This window comes from Ostrinia furnacalis, unplaced genomic scaffold (assembly GCF_004193835.3).
Source record: "Ostrinia furnacalis isolate ACB-3 unplaced genomic scaffold, ASM419383v2 OfSCF4728, whole genome shotgun sequence".
NCBI classification, from domain to species: domain Eukaryota; kingdom Metazoa; phylum Arthropoda; class Insecta; order Lepidoptera; family Crambidae; genus Ostrinia; species Ostrinia furnacalis.
The window spans coordinates 76775-91222 of NW_021134967.1; the positions used below are offsets into that span (position 1 = coordinate 76775).

General features: G+C 37.3%; 2 protein-coding genes across 2 annotated transcripts; one reads left to right on the forward strand and one right to left on the reverse strand.

Annotated features, from left to right (window-relative positions):
- Positions 1–4034: 4034 nt before the first annotated feature.
- On the forward strand, positions 4035–7496 carry LOC114359951 (retinal homeobox protein Rx1). Its single transcript, XM_028314495.1, has 3 exons — positions 4035–4434; positions 6408–6522; positions 6787–7496. Exons 1-3 carry the CDS (start codon positions 4228–4230, stop codon positions 7383–7385), a joined length of 921 nt encoding a protein of 306 aa, XP_028170296.1. The 5' UTR covers positions 4035–4227; the 3' UTR covers positions 7386–7496.
- A 1660-nt stretch (positions 7497–9156) lies between these two features.
- LOC114359949 (chitooligosaccharidolytic beta-N-acetylglucosaminidase) lies at positions 9157–14120 on the reverse strand (the record flags this gene model as incomplete). Its single annotated transcript, XM_028314493.1, is given in 7 exon segments — positions 9157–9863; positions 10662–10897; positions 11282–11514; positions 11820–12005; positions 12681–12822; positions 13240–13573; positions 13912–14120. Coding segments are annotated over 7 exon segments (1522 nt in total), but the record flags the coding sequence as incomplete, so codon positions are not given.
- Between the last annotated feature and the right edge of the window lie 328 nt (positions 14121–14448).

Consider the following 14448-nt stretch of genomic DNA (forward strand, 5'->3'; position numbering starts at 1 on the left):
TTGGCAAATTAAATTAATCAAAATCCAAGATCAATTCAGTCAGAAAATACAACTTTAATCGCAAACGAATTTACCCTTTTCCAATTGAATTGGCATGCATCAGTCCCATTTGAACAGATGTTCATCCCTAGCAGGGAGGCATTCCCACCGGCTTGCGCTTATAAATGCTATTTTAACGTGGAAAAAAAGATTAATTAACTAATAGAGCTGTCGGGACGAGTCGTTTATATCACACGACTAATTACGCCGATTGCCGAGCATGCGCCGGGATCTACGAATGCATGTTCGATTGAAGCGGTTTTTTAAGTTTTTTGAAAAGTTTTTTGACGGTTTTTAATTTGGGGTATCGATTCATTTGGTTGAATAAGTATGACATTATTTTGTGGTTTAGGTAGCAATTGCCGAAAATGTGTCTACAAATTGAAGCTGGTTTTACTTTTGGAAGTGTTTGAATTGGTGACTATTGGATGGAATTTTGGTGTACCTCGACTACCTCGAGTTATTATTACTTATTATTTTTGTTGTTAAAAATCGACACGAGAAACAAGAATGGTTTGTTTCATTTTATTAATAGAGGATCTTATGTTTGGTGTAGAGTATTCTTAATTTAATTTAAATTTAGTTGGTGACTTTTTGGCAGATTTTTAGATTATTAGAAAGACGGGAAAACACATTATTGTTGCTCGAGTCGGAAAATATGCATATTATTAATAAATGATTGCATTTTAATTGAAATTAGTACTTAGTAGATACTTAAATAGATACCTTTACGCTTAGCTTATCAATATTTTTTTTTGTCAAAAACACAACCTACCTTAGAGCTATCCCATAGGGGTCTAATGTGCACATCCTTTCTATTCACATCCCCAAACGTCCCACAACATAATCCACTACCGCGAATATTTTAATTACTTGCTAAACTCATTAGTGGCTCGGTACAAAATTCCGCATCGTAAATGAAACAATATGCCTCGAATGTTTAATTAGCGTGCCGGGAGGGGGCGGGGAGCCCGGGGGAGGAGGAGGGAGGTGTTATTCATTAAAATGTTTGCGGAAACTCGTTTAGCGCCGTTGCGGTGGGCGGGCGCCGCCCTGCGCGCAAACCAGGGCTGGTGGTTTTTAAATCAATTATACTTTTTTGATATGTTTGCATCGATTACTTTACTTAAGTGATAATGACTATAATAGTAGTAAAAGCTAATTTATATAATTATATTTTAACGTATGAATGAAATTTGATTCTACTGATGGTCCGATATCGCAGTGTAAGAGAAAAGTAAATTCAAAATCAATCTTTCAGGCTTGCACATGGAGTGTCTGTTTGTCTGCCTGTCTGTCTGTCTGACTATCTGTTTTCAGAGAGGCCACACCAATTAGGAACTTTAAGCTTAATGAGCTTACTAAAGCAATACGAAAATAGGAAAAACTTATTTTTCACATTTCAGATCAATGCTTGAACTTATAAAAAAAATATGTTTCGGCGAGTATCAAAAGATTGTACAATCTTCTTGTATTGATTTGTGAGTGAGTGAGTGTACCAAACTATACTTAAGGACAGTCACACATGCTTATTACTAGCACAAAAGCATGCCACTATTGAGCAATTGCTACTTAGTAGCATGTTGCCGAAACATTTCTATAATAAATGCTTATTTCGAATTGTTTTAAGCAAGACATTTTCTGAGCAGGTATACCTAACTAGTGTTAACTTTTCTTTTCTTTTAGCCAAAATTGCTTTCACATTATTTTGACCATGTAAGACTTTTAAAATATTCTTGTGGCAGCCCTGATATGGTTAGCGGGCGGCGGGGCGCGGGGCGGACATTCATTTGCTCCTCGTAATCGCTGTTTCCGCTATCTACAACCCACTTAGCGACCGTAATATTCCGGTCTTCTGTTATTTGCGAATTTAGCAGTTGTCACATTATGTCGCGATTGGTCCGCGATTGGTGGGCATGTGAGAGATAATTTGATAAGTAAGAAGTGATTCTTGTTACTTTTGGTACCCAGTATTCTTTCGTTTCAGCGGAAAGACGTCCACTGCTTGACAAAGACCTCCCCCAAGGTTTTCCACAAAGACCGGTCCTACGCTGCCCGCATCCAGGCACCTCCTGCGACCTTTACCAGATCGTCGGTCTGCCTAGTGGGAGGCCTGCCCACACTACGTCTTCCAGCTCGTGGTCGCCACTCGAGAACTTTTCTGCCCCAGCGGCCACCCAGTATTAATTGATATTAATACAGTGATGGTCTCTAACGATTCTAAGATCTGAAAGTGCTAAACGGAAAGCTCTTCTGCTCTACGGAACAGTAGTGTAGTCTTACTCTTTCTTCTTTTTTTCTTATGCCTCCGGTGTTTAGTGGTTAGTTGAACAGGTGGACTCTATTCTTTGAAGGTTCTGGGTTTGATTATTAAATGGGATATATAAATCAATTAAAATCACTTTGTGTTTTCACTATCGCTAATCTACTTGTACATTACTGAAGACCTAAGTAATCATTACCTAGTTAATTGCCGTAGAAAAATTATCATTATTTACTTACTTCGTGAGGCAAACTTACCTTCCAAAATCAGACATCTTGGGCCGCTCTGACATCAAAATAGTGACTGCAGTTTACACAACCAATATGGAAGAATAAGAAAATTAAGAAAATTACTCTTTCTAACATGTTACGAGTATATTGAGAGAAAACAATAAAATACCAGTAGTTTTTCTAATTTCTCTTATTAGACTGGTCAAAATGCCGGCAAGTACTCTACAAATACGAGTAAGAGTACCTTCTACTTACTAGTTACTTACCCCAGGTGGCTATAGCAACCTGAAAAAAAATTTTCGTTACTGCTTATACAAATGAGTGACTAGTGAACTGAGTGTTAACCTATAACCAAACTAGGTTTAGCTCACTTTACACAAAATTTTGTTCCTTATAACCATAGTACCTACCTGTTAGTAGTAACCTCCAGTTCGCTAGTCACTCATTTGTGTAAGCAGTAACCAAACTAAGTATTTTTTTCAGTGGTGCATGATCTATAAGTGGAAGAGGTAAATTAAAATTAATATTATAATAATATTTACTTACATAGATAATTTAAGTATTGGAGTCTTCTGTAGGTATGTACTAACTAGGTATACCAGTTTACTATGAAAAATGATACCTCCTACTTAATCTTTTGTTTTAAGAAATTTTAAGACTACGGCGATTGCGACGATAATGTCGTAGCACTCTCGTAGTCAGCCAACACCTTAAAGATTATGTTGTAGTCACGCTTTATTAAATCAGGCAGAAAAGTACGAGACTGTCACGTTCTTAGTTTATTTATATTCCTGCTAGAATAATTTTATTATTATTATTTCCTTCATAGTTTTCCCAAATCTCAAATAGGCCTTGACATGAAAATTTTCAGAGTAACATATTTAACATAAGCTTATGATTTGTAGATATTTTGCGCTTACTTTATAATGGTTTTGAAAGGTTTTCAACTTATTTTGATAATTCAAAAATAGTGAAATAATTTTTCATGCCTTCACAAAATATTATGTTTTCCGAAATTATAAGATTTAATATAAGAGATGGCGAAGTGTAAGTTTTATCCTAATAACTTACGTCTTCGTTTTTTTGACTAGCCTAATTTTTTGAGGAACAGTAATGTAAAATAATGAATGCATAAAGATATTGAAATTAAATTAATGTTAATTTTTATTCTCATTTATATCCGCCGCAAGTGCATATAAGTTTTAAATAAATAAATAAAAATAAATGTGTGTTACAACTGCAAACAAAACTTATCATACCCATAAATGTTAACTTAATATGAATCTACACTGAGAGAACGCCATAGTTTGCCCGCACCGTTAATTATTTTAAAATTATATAATTTAATAGTCAAAACTAGTTTGAAATTAACTTAGCCGTGTTTATACAATTTATATTAACACATACGCCATAACTAAATCCACACCTATTATGGTACCCGTCGCAAAGCTCGTGATTGGCTGAATTTTCCAACCCCTGTCCCGGCCAGCCAATCAGCGACGCCCATTTTGATCCGAAGGGGTGGAGTCAGGGGGGTTTTGAGCGGTACATTTTCGCAAAATCGTGCAGTCCCGATTTACCAACCCTTAGAGCGGGATCTTTACTTTCTACCCCCAAGTTCGCGCGTGATTTTATCGGCGATAGTTTGAGATTTTCTTGCCGAGTTTTGTGAAACATGCTGTAAAGTTATTTAAAATGGCGGGTCCGTACCTGTCTCCTCTTCCTGGGGATTTGCTGACGGAGTATATGTTTGGGAGACGGCGCCAGCGTCGGAATAGGACCACGTTCACTCCTCAGCAGCTCAGCGAATTGGAGTCCCTGTTCCAGAAGACTCATTACCCTGATGTATTTTTGAGAGAGGAGGTAGCGCTGAGAATCAGCCTGTCAGAAGCAAGAGTTCAAGTAAGTGGGTTATTTAATAAAATTAGAATTATTGATTTTGAACTAATTAAATAACTGAAAAAATAATATATTAAATTATCAAAGATCTATTTACCTAAATAGTTAATTTCAGTCATTAAAAAAATATAACGTAAAGCTCCACTAAGCATAAGCAACAAGCAAACAAAGCAACTTATTTTATTGTTTGTATGTTATAAGGAAAAGCTAAACTTGATACATTTTGTTCTATGACTTTAATGAGACTCGCATTATCTCTTTTTTGTGGTCAGTAAAGTTTTAATTTTAATATGGTTACGCAGAAGTTATTTCAAGCTAAATTAGAAAATGTTATGGCATTATCTATTTCAACTACTTAGAGATTCCGACGGAAGGAAACAAAAGGGCGTTAAGTTGCAATTTGCATTTGCAGTAATATTAATTTAGGATGTTCAAGGGGTGTTGTGTTTATAAAATGACTGGTAGCGTCTAACCGCTGAAAGTTTAGGCACTTCTTACCTACATCTAATAGGTCATATCTATTTAAGTATCGAAGATTTATAATAATTATGATGTAGTGCAAATATTATAATTTCCGATTTTTTTTTAGTCTTCTTTACAAAATAAAGTTATGTGTGTTAGGTACTCGCAGATGTAATGATGACTTAACAGTTAGGTAAATGAAATAAACTTTGGATTAATTTTATTTTGGAGAAAACGGATATTGATACACTAAAACCGGAATGCGCAGATGGATGCTACGACAGATAGATTTTTTTACCAAAATCCAAATTAAGCCGCCGGCCGGCAGGCGGGCTTTAGGCAGGCTATGTTGCTTTGTAATTATTTAATTAACTACAATTTTCATCAGGGCTTACAAAATTAACACACGAGTAACTTGTTAATTTCTTAACACAGTAAAAGAATAGAATAAAATATTACCTTAATAACTTGTTTCTACCGCTGCAACTTCTCGTTTTTCCTAACAAAATAAAACTTATGGTAAATTATCAAAAGAAAAGCTTGAGGGGCATTCCAACGCGTTGGAAGCTGATGATATACACCTTTATCATCTATAGATGAAGATTAGCTTCTATTGGCTTATTGAATCATGCCTAATTAGATCTCCCATAAGCCCGTTTTTCCGTTCCTATGCAAAACGAAACTATAACAATCAATCATTCAACTCAAACAATCATTGTTAAAAATCATCAATAGGTATTAATGAAATGCTTTTTGTGGAGTTGCAGTAGGTAACTACTCGTATTTAAGCATTGCTTTACTTGGTAAGGATTAAGTTTTCTCCAATATAACTAAGAATAATGTGTAGGTATGTAGGTACATTATGTTTATGTAGTTAGCTAAGTATGTAACGGTTCCAATTTATGTACCTACCTAGATTGTGTGTAGAGAATGAGTCTTAGATGACAGAGCTAGTTACTCTATTAGTTTATATTAGTTATTAGTTACTAGTTAGTACTATTGTAACGAAACTTCCTTAGGTAAAGTAAATTAGTTACGATACAATGAAGATATGAAATAGAAAGGCTCGTTTTGTAGGAGGAATAGTAAGATTTTAAAGTGATACAAAACTCACACAGATGGTGATGTGGATAATTGAAAACGCCTTATTAATTTTACTTTGTATCAGATTTTATATGCGGCTCGAACCTTGCAACGGCTGAAAATTCTATTTGAAGTATTTTTCATTTATTGGAAATGGTTTTCTAAATGAGTACCTACTTAAAGGTAGTTTAACGTTCTTACTTAGCAGATGCGCTTCGGTGAGATCTCGTAATAAGATAGTCGTTATCCTAATACTGATAAGATTATGAAGTTCGTCAAGATTGTAAACAATGTAAAGTAAATAACTTTGATTGCAAAGTTTCCTGAAAGCAGCGCTTGTTCAAAGATATGACGTATAACGAACTACCCTCGTTTTGTAATCGTTTATCTCGTTAGATAAACGTGTAATTTATTGACAACTTTGTCACCAGGTATGGTTCCAGAACCGGCGAGCCAAGTGGCGCAAACAAGCGCGTCTCCAACTTCTTCAGGACGCGTGGAGGATGCGCTGCTTGGGACTGGGGTCTCCTCCTCTGTCCCTACCAGGTATTATACTTACTTCTCATAATCATGTATGAGTAGGTATAGAATCAGTAAGCAATATAGTGCAAGCGGGTGCATCTAAAAATGCGTTGAGGATGCGTCTGTCCGGGCTGGAAACTTTTCTTCTACCTGGCTGGCTGGAATCCAGGTATCACTTCTATCTGTTGACACCAGGCTATTTTGGTGCCTTATGATTAAATAAGTAATACTTATTATAAAAAATAGTTTCTTAATGAGCCTATAAATAAACTATACAAAAATCTCTAGGTCACGCAAAACCACCAGATTCATCACCAGAAGGGCCTGAATCACCCTCAGAAAAGTCTTCGCCTGAGCCTCCACCGTTAGAAAACAGGGAACTCAAATCACCACGCCAAGACCCTTACCTCCACAGCAACAATATGCCTGAACCGATGCCCACCATGCCTCCAGCAGTACACGACATGCCACCACCAATGTACGGAAACGAGGATGGAAGAATTCTGCAACAGCCCTTCCCTTTCGCACCTATGATGATGAATCCACCAATGGACAACAGTGAGATCGTCCCAACAGACCTAAGGATGTCCAAGAACTGTCCGTGTGCTACACCAATGTCACACCAAGTTGATGAGCCTCAGAACTTAGCCTACAAACCTCGCCATGACAAGGAGAGCGATAGTGAAAGTGATACAGAAATAGATCTGACGTCACACTCGTCCAAAGATGACGATTTGAGAGAGTCTGAGAGACTGGCGAATAGAATAGCCACGAGCATTTTCAGAAGTGACACCGTGCTACATGAACTGGTGCCGAATGATTTGAGTCTTGGTTCGGTGAAGAATGTTGAGAGAAATATTTCTAACAAAGGGAATTTGCCCATGTAAAGTTACCTATTGGAAATGGCCGACAATTTTCCTTAGCTACATCATTTCGAACACATAACCACTCAATCGAATCTAAACTTGATAAATCAACACTTTTGCAATCCAGTTATTCGCTCTGTTTTTTATTTTAATTAGCTAGATCAGTATTATCATCGTTTAGTATTTATTATTATTCTCAACAACTTTTAATAATACAAAATTACTGTAATACATTCCTTGTACCTACATTACTAAATTGTAAATTACGGAAGTGACGTGTTAACACGTTTTAGATAAGTATTTTACATACCTATTCAATAAATTAGTTTGTAAAACTTAAGTGTGTAACTTTTGAGCATTGTAAAATGTGATAGCAAATGCATAGCAATGATCCGGACTTATTTCAAAAGGGTCTTTATAGTTCGTAAGATAGTTAAGTGTAAACGCTTTAGGTTCTGATAGCACTACGTACTCTATGTTATAATAATATCAAAATTTTCAGCTGTAAAATGCTTTATAATGTACATTCAATGTAAATAATTATTTATCACAATAAAGTAAAAATGAAGTAAACATTTAAATACGTTTTAATTATTTTGGCAAGCATACTTATGCATGATCTATACTGATGCTCTCAACTGGACTTTTAGCTAATGTGGGTAGGATAAAATAAATAAAACCTTTAGTTCTAATAGCACCATGTATTTCTATTGAACAAAGTTACAATACCGTAATTATTGGTAATAAACATATTTATTGTAAAGTATCACAATAAAACTTAAGGTAACAAGCCTTTAAATCTTTACTTGACATTAATTAATCTCAAATAAATATTTTAACATTCACAGACAATTAAATACTAATGCAAAATGTACTAACGACTTGTTGCAAAAGAAATTATTTTATGTGCACAGGCATACATATTAATTTAGTTAAAGATATATCTATGAATACCTAATTGCATTAAACGATTGTTTGTACATAAACGGACAGCATTTATCAACGCTTGAAGAATTTTAATCTTTCACTTCGCGTTTTTTATGTATCAAACAATATTTTTCGAGTTATGGTAACTAAAACATTTAAATACTTGCTACACTTGCTAGTAAGTATCCTATACATTATTTATAATATTTTTTCAGTCAGTTCTTCATACCTTAGTTCATATCCTCATAGTCTTTTTTCAGTCCTTTTTATATGACGTAGTCATCGTATCCCTAAGTAAATGATTTTGTCATTTTTGACAAATGTACAAAAATCATTCAGGCATAATTTCTGAAGGAATATAACTTGATGGGCATAATAAAATATGTTACCCTGCTGGCAAAATGCCTGCCACAACAACTTTATGGCCAGTCCGATACTGAATCACTACTACATCTTACCAGCCATGCCTATAAACCTATTCTTAAACTTTTGAAAATTAGCACCACATTACATAATTTACGTGAACAAACATCAGCAACCTCATCAGCTAAAGCCCGGTCCGTGAGCACGTAGAATTTTGTCCAATGACCCCTAGCTACCCATCCTTATCGCTCGTGCGTAATTATATTGCTGTCGCGACTGTGCGACTGGCACCCGCAGTGAGTGTGCGAGCGCGATAGCAACATAATTACGCGCGAGCGATAAGGATGGGTAGCTTGGGGTCATTGGACAAAATTCTACGTGCTCCCGGACCAGACTATAGACTTCAATTAAATCCGGATATTGGATTGTCTTTGCGATATCTCCTCATAAGAAATATCGGCTCTACTTATTCGTCTCTATCCCTTGTACATTAAATTTGTACAACCCTTTCTTCTTCTAGAGCCTAACTGCAACGTCGATTTATGTATAATCTCAAAAAATCAAAATCAGTCGTAGCCGTAACCCTAATCAAGTAGGTTTAAGTAGTTTTGACTGTGTCCTATGTAGTCATTTTGATAAGTACTACCTAAGTAGATCGACTATCTAGAAACAATTTAAGGGTAGACGTCCAAATTCACAAACACGAAGACACAGTCCTGTCACATTAATAAGCGGCCATGGACCAAGTCCTTTCAGCAACTGTCACATAACTTTTTTCATGTGTTTCACAGCCACAGACCAAGCCATTTCGGCAACTGTGACATTGCTTTTTTAAATTATGTTTCAATGCATTGGATCAAGTCCTTTCAGTCATTGTCAGCTTTCTTTTTATATGCTTCACGGTTTTGCACCAAGTCCTTTAGTCAACCGTCACATTTATTTTTTACATGTCACGGCTTCGCACGAAGTCCTTTTAGCCACTGTCTCATCACATCTATCTTCATACAGCCACTGTCACTTATTATCTCTACAAGCATCTGCCATCGTGCTGTTCGCACCAGGCCGGCGACATGGCGTCAGGACGAAGGCCTCGGGCTTGGAGGCGAGAGCGGAACCTTTGGAGCCGAGGTTCGGCTGCACTGGCAGTGGACATCGGATCGGCCCATAGCCTTTCGGCCACGGCGGCGGCGCGGGGCCAGATGCGTGTATCTGTGGAAAGATTAAAGAATTGAATGTATTTTTAAGATCTTTGGGATAGTTTTCTAAGCACAGATCGACACACGTCAAGCTATAATTCTTTTTTTAAGTGTGATAGGGACGATTTTGCGACAAAAATGATAGTCTGATGTGATGTCGTCTATACAATACACATTCGTTCTGACGAAACTTTTTATTGAGATTTTGAAAAAATATTCAGGATTTGCGTAGATTACAAAGATCTTAAAACTATACAGTCCAGCTAAAAAATTAACTTAATAATTTGGAACAAAAGACTTTTCGTAAAAAATTGGCGAATGGCGAAATTGCTCTTTAAACTATACGAGTATCTGATAAAAATCGTGATAAATCTTGTTTCAGTGGGAGTATCATATTATTATCATACTTGTACCACGAAAAAGATAATATTACCCGGTTATCGTTGAGAACTGTAATGTATTTCCCATGTAATAAAGTGCTTAACGATTTTTCCCATCAACCATATGAAACTAAAATAATAATGATAAAGTGCCTTTTTGCTGAAGAAAGGTAAAAACAGAATTTACGATCAATTTTATCTAATTTAAAAATAAATCGCAAAATGTGTTGGTAAGCGCATAACTCAACAACGCCTGGAATAATTTTTCCATGGAATAATTTAAATGTTCGTTGAAGACCAAGTGAAGAAAAATTCGAAAAATTTCCGGGAAATCCCTAAAAACAGCCCTTTTTTCACGCGGGCGAAGCCGCGGGCGGAAAGCTAGTTAACTAATAAAATAACTATCTATTTAAAGTTAAATTGTCACTTACCTAAAACCTCCTTATCCACATATTCGCTCCACATAGCAACTTCTCCTCCCAACATGTGCTGGCTCTTTGGCAGGATATACGCGTACATTCTCCTCCAGTTGGAAAACTTGGTGGAACCCCAGAAACCGTGGTCCAAGTACCAAACATCTTTGGGGACGCTGATAGTTCTGTAGCCGAGACGAAGCAGTTCCATTAGGAGAGGACTGTCTAAAGGTTCCCAGACTTCGATGACGTATCTAAAAAGAGAAATTGATCGGGTAAGCTGAAAATTTTAAAACGTGACAAAGCAAGGTCCTATAAGATGATCTCAATTTTTTTAATCGAAATGAATGACATCATCATAATATGGGCAAAAAGTAAGCAAACAGTTCTGGGTCCATATTTTAAATCTAAATTAAAAGCGCACAACTAAATTCAGACTCAAGAAGGATGCAAAACACGCTCATTATGACTGCAGGGTTACTCCGAAAAATGTTCTCCGAAGTTTCGAACATTCACATTGCCATCTCTCTCACGCAAAAAGCGTTGCCAGCATGAGCGACAGTGACAGATAGACTCAAAACTACGAAAACAGCGTTTCGGAGTAGCCCTGCAGACTACTGCTCTAGTAGCTGTATTACCTGTCCTTATTGAGGAATTTCTGTATGTAGTTTGCTTTGGTCAGCGCCGAAGACCAGAGTATCACTGGCTGGGCGTCGGTCCCTATTGCCTTCAGCTCCTCGTCCCAAATGGAAAGTACGGTCTCGTGGAACTCCGACCAGAGCCGAAGGAACCCTTCCGTGGTTGTATTGAGACCCTTCTCTTGCATGTATGTCCGGATCTGCTCGCTTGAGTTCCAGCATGGGAAGAATACCTAATAAACGAAGAATTCAATCACTTTAGTAAGGGTTAGTTCAAATTATTTTTGTAAAAGTTATTCCATATTAAAAAAATCTAAGCTCAGCCAGGCAGGAAGGCTCTGGATGCAGGCCGCTACCAACCGGGCGATGTGGAAATCACTAGGGGAGGCTTATGTTTAGCATTTGACATCCTGTGGTTGAAATGATGATGAAGCTCAGCCTTCTGGAATATCTTATTACCCAGTTCTTCGTTTGGTGATTCCTAACATGAGCGAAGTGGATATTAGGATGATGTTCCGTTTTGATATACTTAACTGACCTCATCACCACCCATATGGAAAAGAGCAGGTTTGGGCAGAGCTTCTGCTAGATCCTTGTACAGGTTTCTCAGAACCCTATACATTGTAGGGTTAGCAGGGTTTAGTTGGCCACACGGAGGCTGGATGCACAATCCTCGCCAGGGCTCAGTATTCACACAAACTGCTAGGTCACCAAAGCCGTAGTCCTGAAAAGATGAAAAAAGTTCGGAGTAACATACATGGTAGAAACGATAAGTGATCTCACTCGATTATTTTCTTCGTGTTGTTTTGTGTCGCTGAATAAAACATTTCATTTTTATTATTTTAAATCAAATCAAACAATTATATTTGCTAAAAAACATTTAAACTACACAAGATATCGAAATACTGGTCACTGATCCTGAAAGTGCTTCATGAGCTCTAGCAAACGGTATCAATAATAGGTTACAGAATTATACTGGATCTGTCCGAAAATTCAATTTAGCAATTGAAGTGTTCTGTATATCTAATCCTTTGATAAGACTTTTTAATTAAAAAGACTATTACGAGTATATTGGCAATCTTTTTCCCTTAATTTTATTAATGTGTAGCATACCTACATATTATTGCCCAAATGGCAATGCCAGATTTTGTATGGAAGGTGGCGTCTTTTTTTTTCGCGCGGCCATCGACCAATTTGCAAATTCTTACAAAACTTGAGCGCATAAAGCAAATCTAGTATGTAAAATCATCAAACTTCTAATGCTCGTAATTCAGACTGAGTTTAGAGGTATACATGTCATAGTAAGTTTGGTTAAATACACTATTTTGTAATCAATAAACAAGGTTTGATCGATGGCCGCGCGAAAAAAAAAGACGCCAATTTCCGGCATTGTCTTTACCTGTCCCCACTGCCAGCCATTTCCTGCATGCGCAGGAGAGTCGATTTCAATGACGACTCGCACACCACGAATCTGGGCGTACTTGATCAACAGACGCACTTCTTCTGCAGAGTAGATTTCGGATGATGAGTATGCGCCGTATCTGGGAAAGAAATAGTGATGCTATTTTTTTTTCATCTGATGGAAAATTATGGTCAAGCTGAAAAAGAAGCGAACTCACTCGGAATCCTCAACCACAGAGGAACTGGCTCCAACTGTCCGAACACAACAATGCTGTTAACATTACTGTTACAGCGACAGACTTAGATAAAATTATGGTGACTACGCAGGCTGAATTAGAACAGCCTTACCATAAACCAAACCAGTCAGGAACTCTGGGTCTGAACTTCAGAAGCGGTGATCTTACCACTAACCAGACAGACCAGACCAGAGGCGGTGAAAATGTAAGTAGGAGACGATAAAACAAGTCTTTTTTCAGGACAGGCTGAAGGGGAGAAAGGAGGATTGCTTCATAACTTGGTTCTTGAAACCAATTTATTAACTAAGTACCCATACCAACCTTGTGAACTGTGGTACCCTCGTTGACTCCAACGGAAAGCTGTGCGAGTCAGTCACATGCCAATGAAAGACGTTCAGTTTCGATGCAGCCATTCCGTCGATGGTTCTTTTGATATCCTTCATAGGAATGAAGTGTCTCGACGTATCCAGGACTAGTCCTCTATGCCTGTAAGCAGGGTAGTCCTTGATTCTTGCACCGGATATGACGCGGAGAGCACAGCGAGTTTGATCCGAGTATTCTGGTCTGTCTGCCGTGACGAGCTGGGTGAATGTCTCTAAACCGTGCCGAGCTCCGTATACTGTTGCTGCAGTTATTGTTACTGACACTTTTTGATCTGAAACATGAAAAATTTTATGTAAGTTAGAAATTTTGTAAATTATTATATTAATTCAAATTAAATATAAACTTTTGATTGTATTTATTGTAACCTATAAAGTGGTAGGAAGCTAACTGTTTAACATGAAAATAAACAGACTGTCTTTGAAATACTAAAAGATATATCTAAAAGATATATTATAATGCACATAAAACAAACTTTTTTTTCAAACAGGAGGCAAACGGATCACCTTATGGTAAGCAATCGCTTGATAATCATCAAGCCGGACAACTAGACACTCACAGCCCCAGGGGAGTTACAGGTCCATTGCCGGACTTTAATGTATGAATACGTACTCTTAGTCTGGACATCCAGGTCGTACTTCTCATCCGTGTCCCAAGTCAGGTCCAGGTTCCCCGAGGTGACCACCAGGTAGACCACGAAAGGCGTGTCCACCACCTCGGTGACGTTCCCTCTGCACTCCGCCAGGAGGTTGGAGGACGCCACTTGCGTCATCTGCGCTATGAGCTCCCGAGCCTCGGCTGGCACGTCGCTCAGGTCATATCTGTGAATTGGATTAACGACTTTTTAGAACGGGATTTAATGGTATACTGCTTTAAAATTAGAACGATATAGACAACTGTTTTATCTTTGTAGTTGAGAACTCTATTAGGTACAACGTCAAAGTTCGCGCATGTGATATTCGCCCAATACTTTTGTTTACATGGACAACTGTTTGTATTTTTTTGGGTGATATACCCTTTAATGTGTATTTCCAAAAAAAAGAATTGAATGTACCTAGTATGTCGCGGTCTTTTAATTTCTACAATTCCTACAAGTTATAAATATATAGTACTATTTATAATGTCTAATGATGTAAATGAGACCTACCT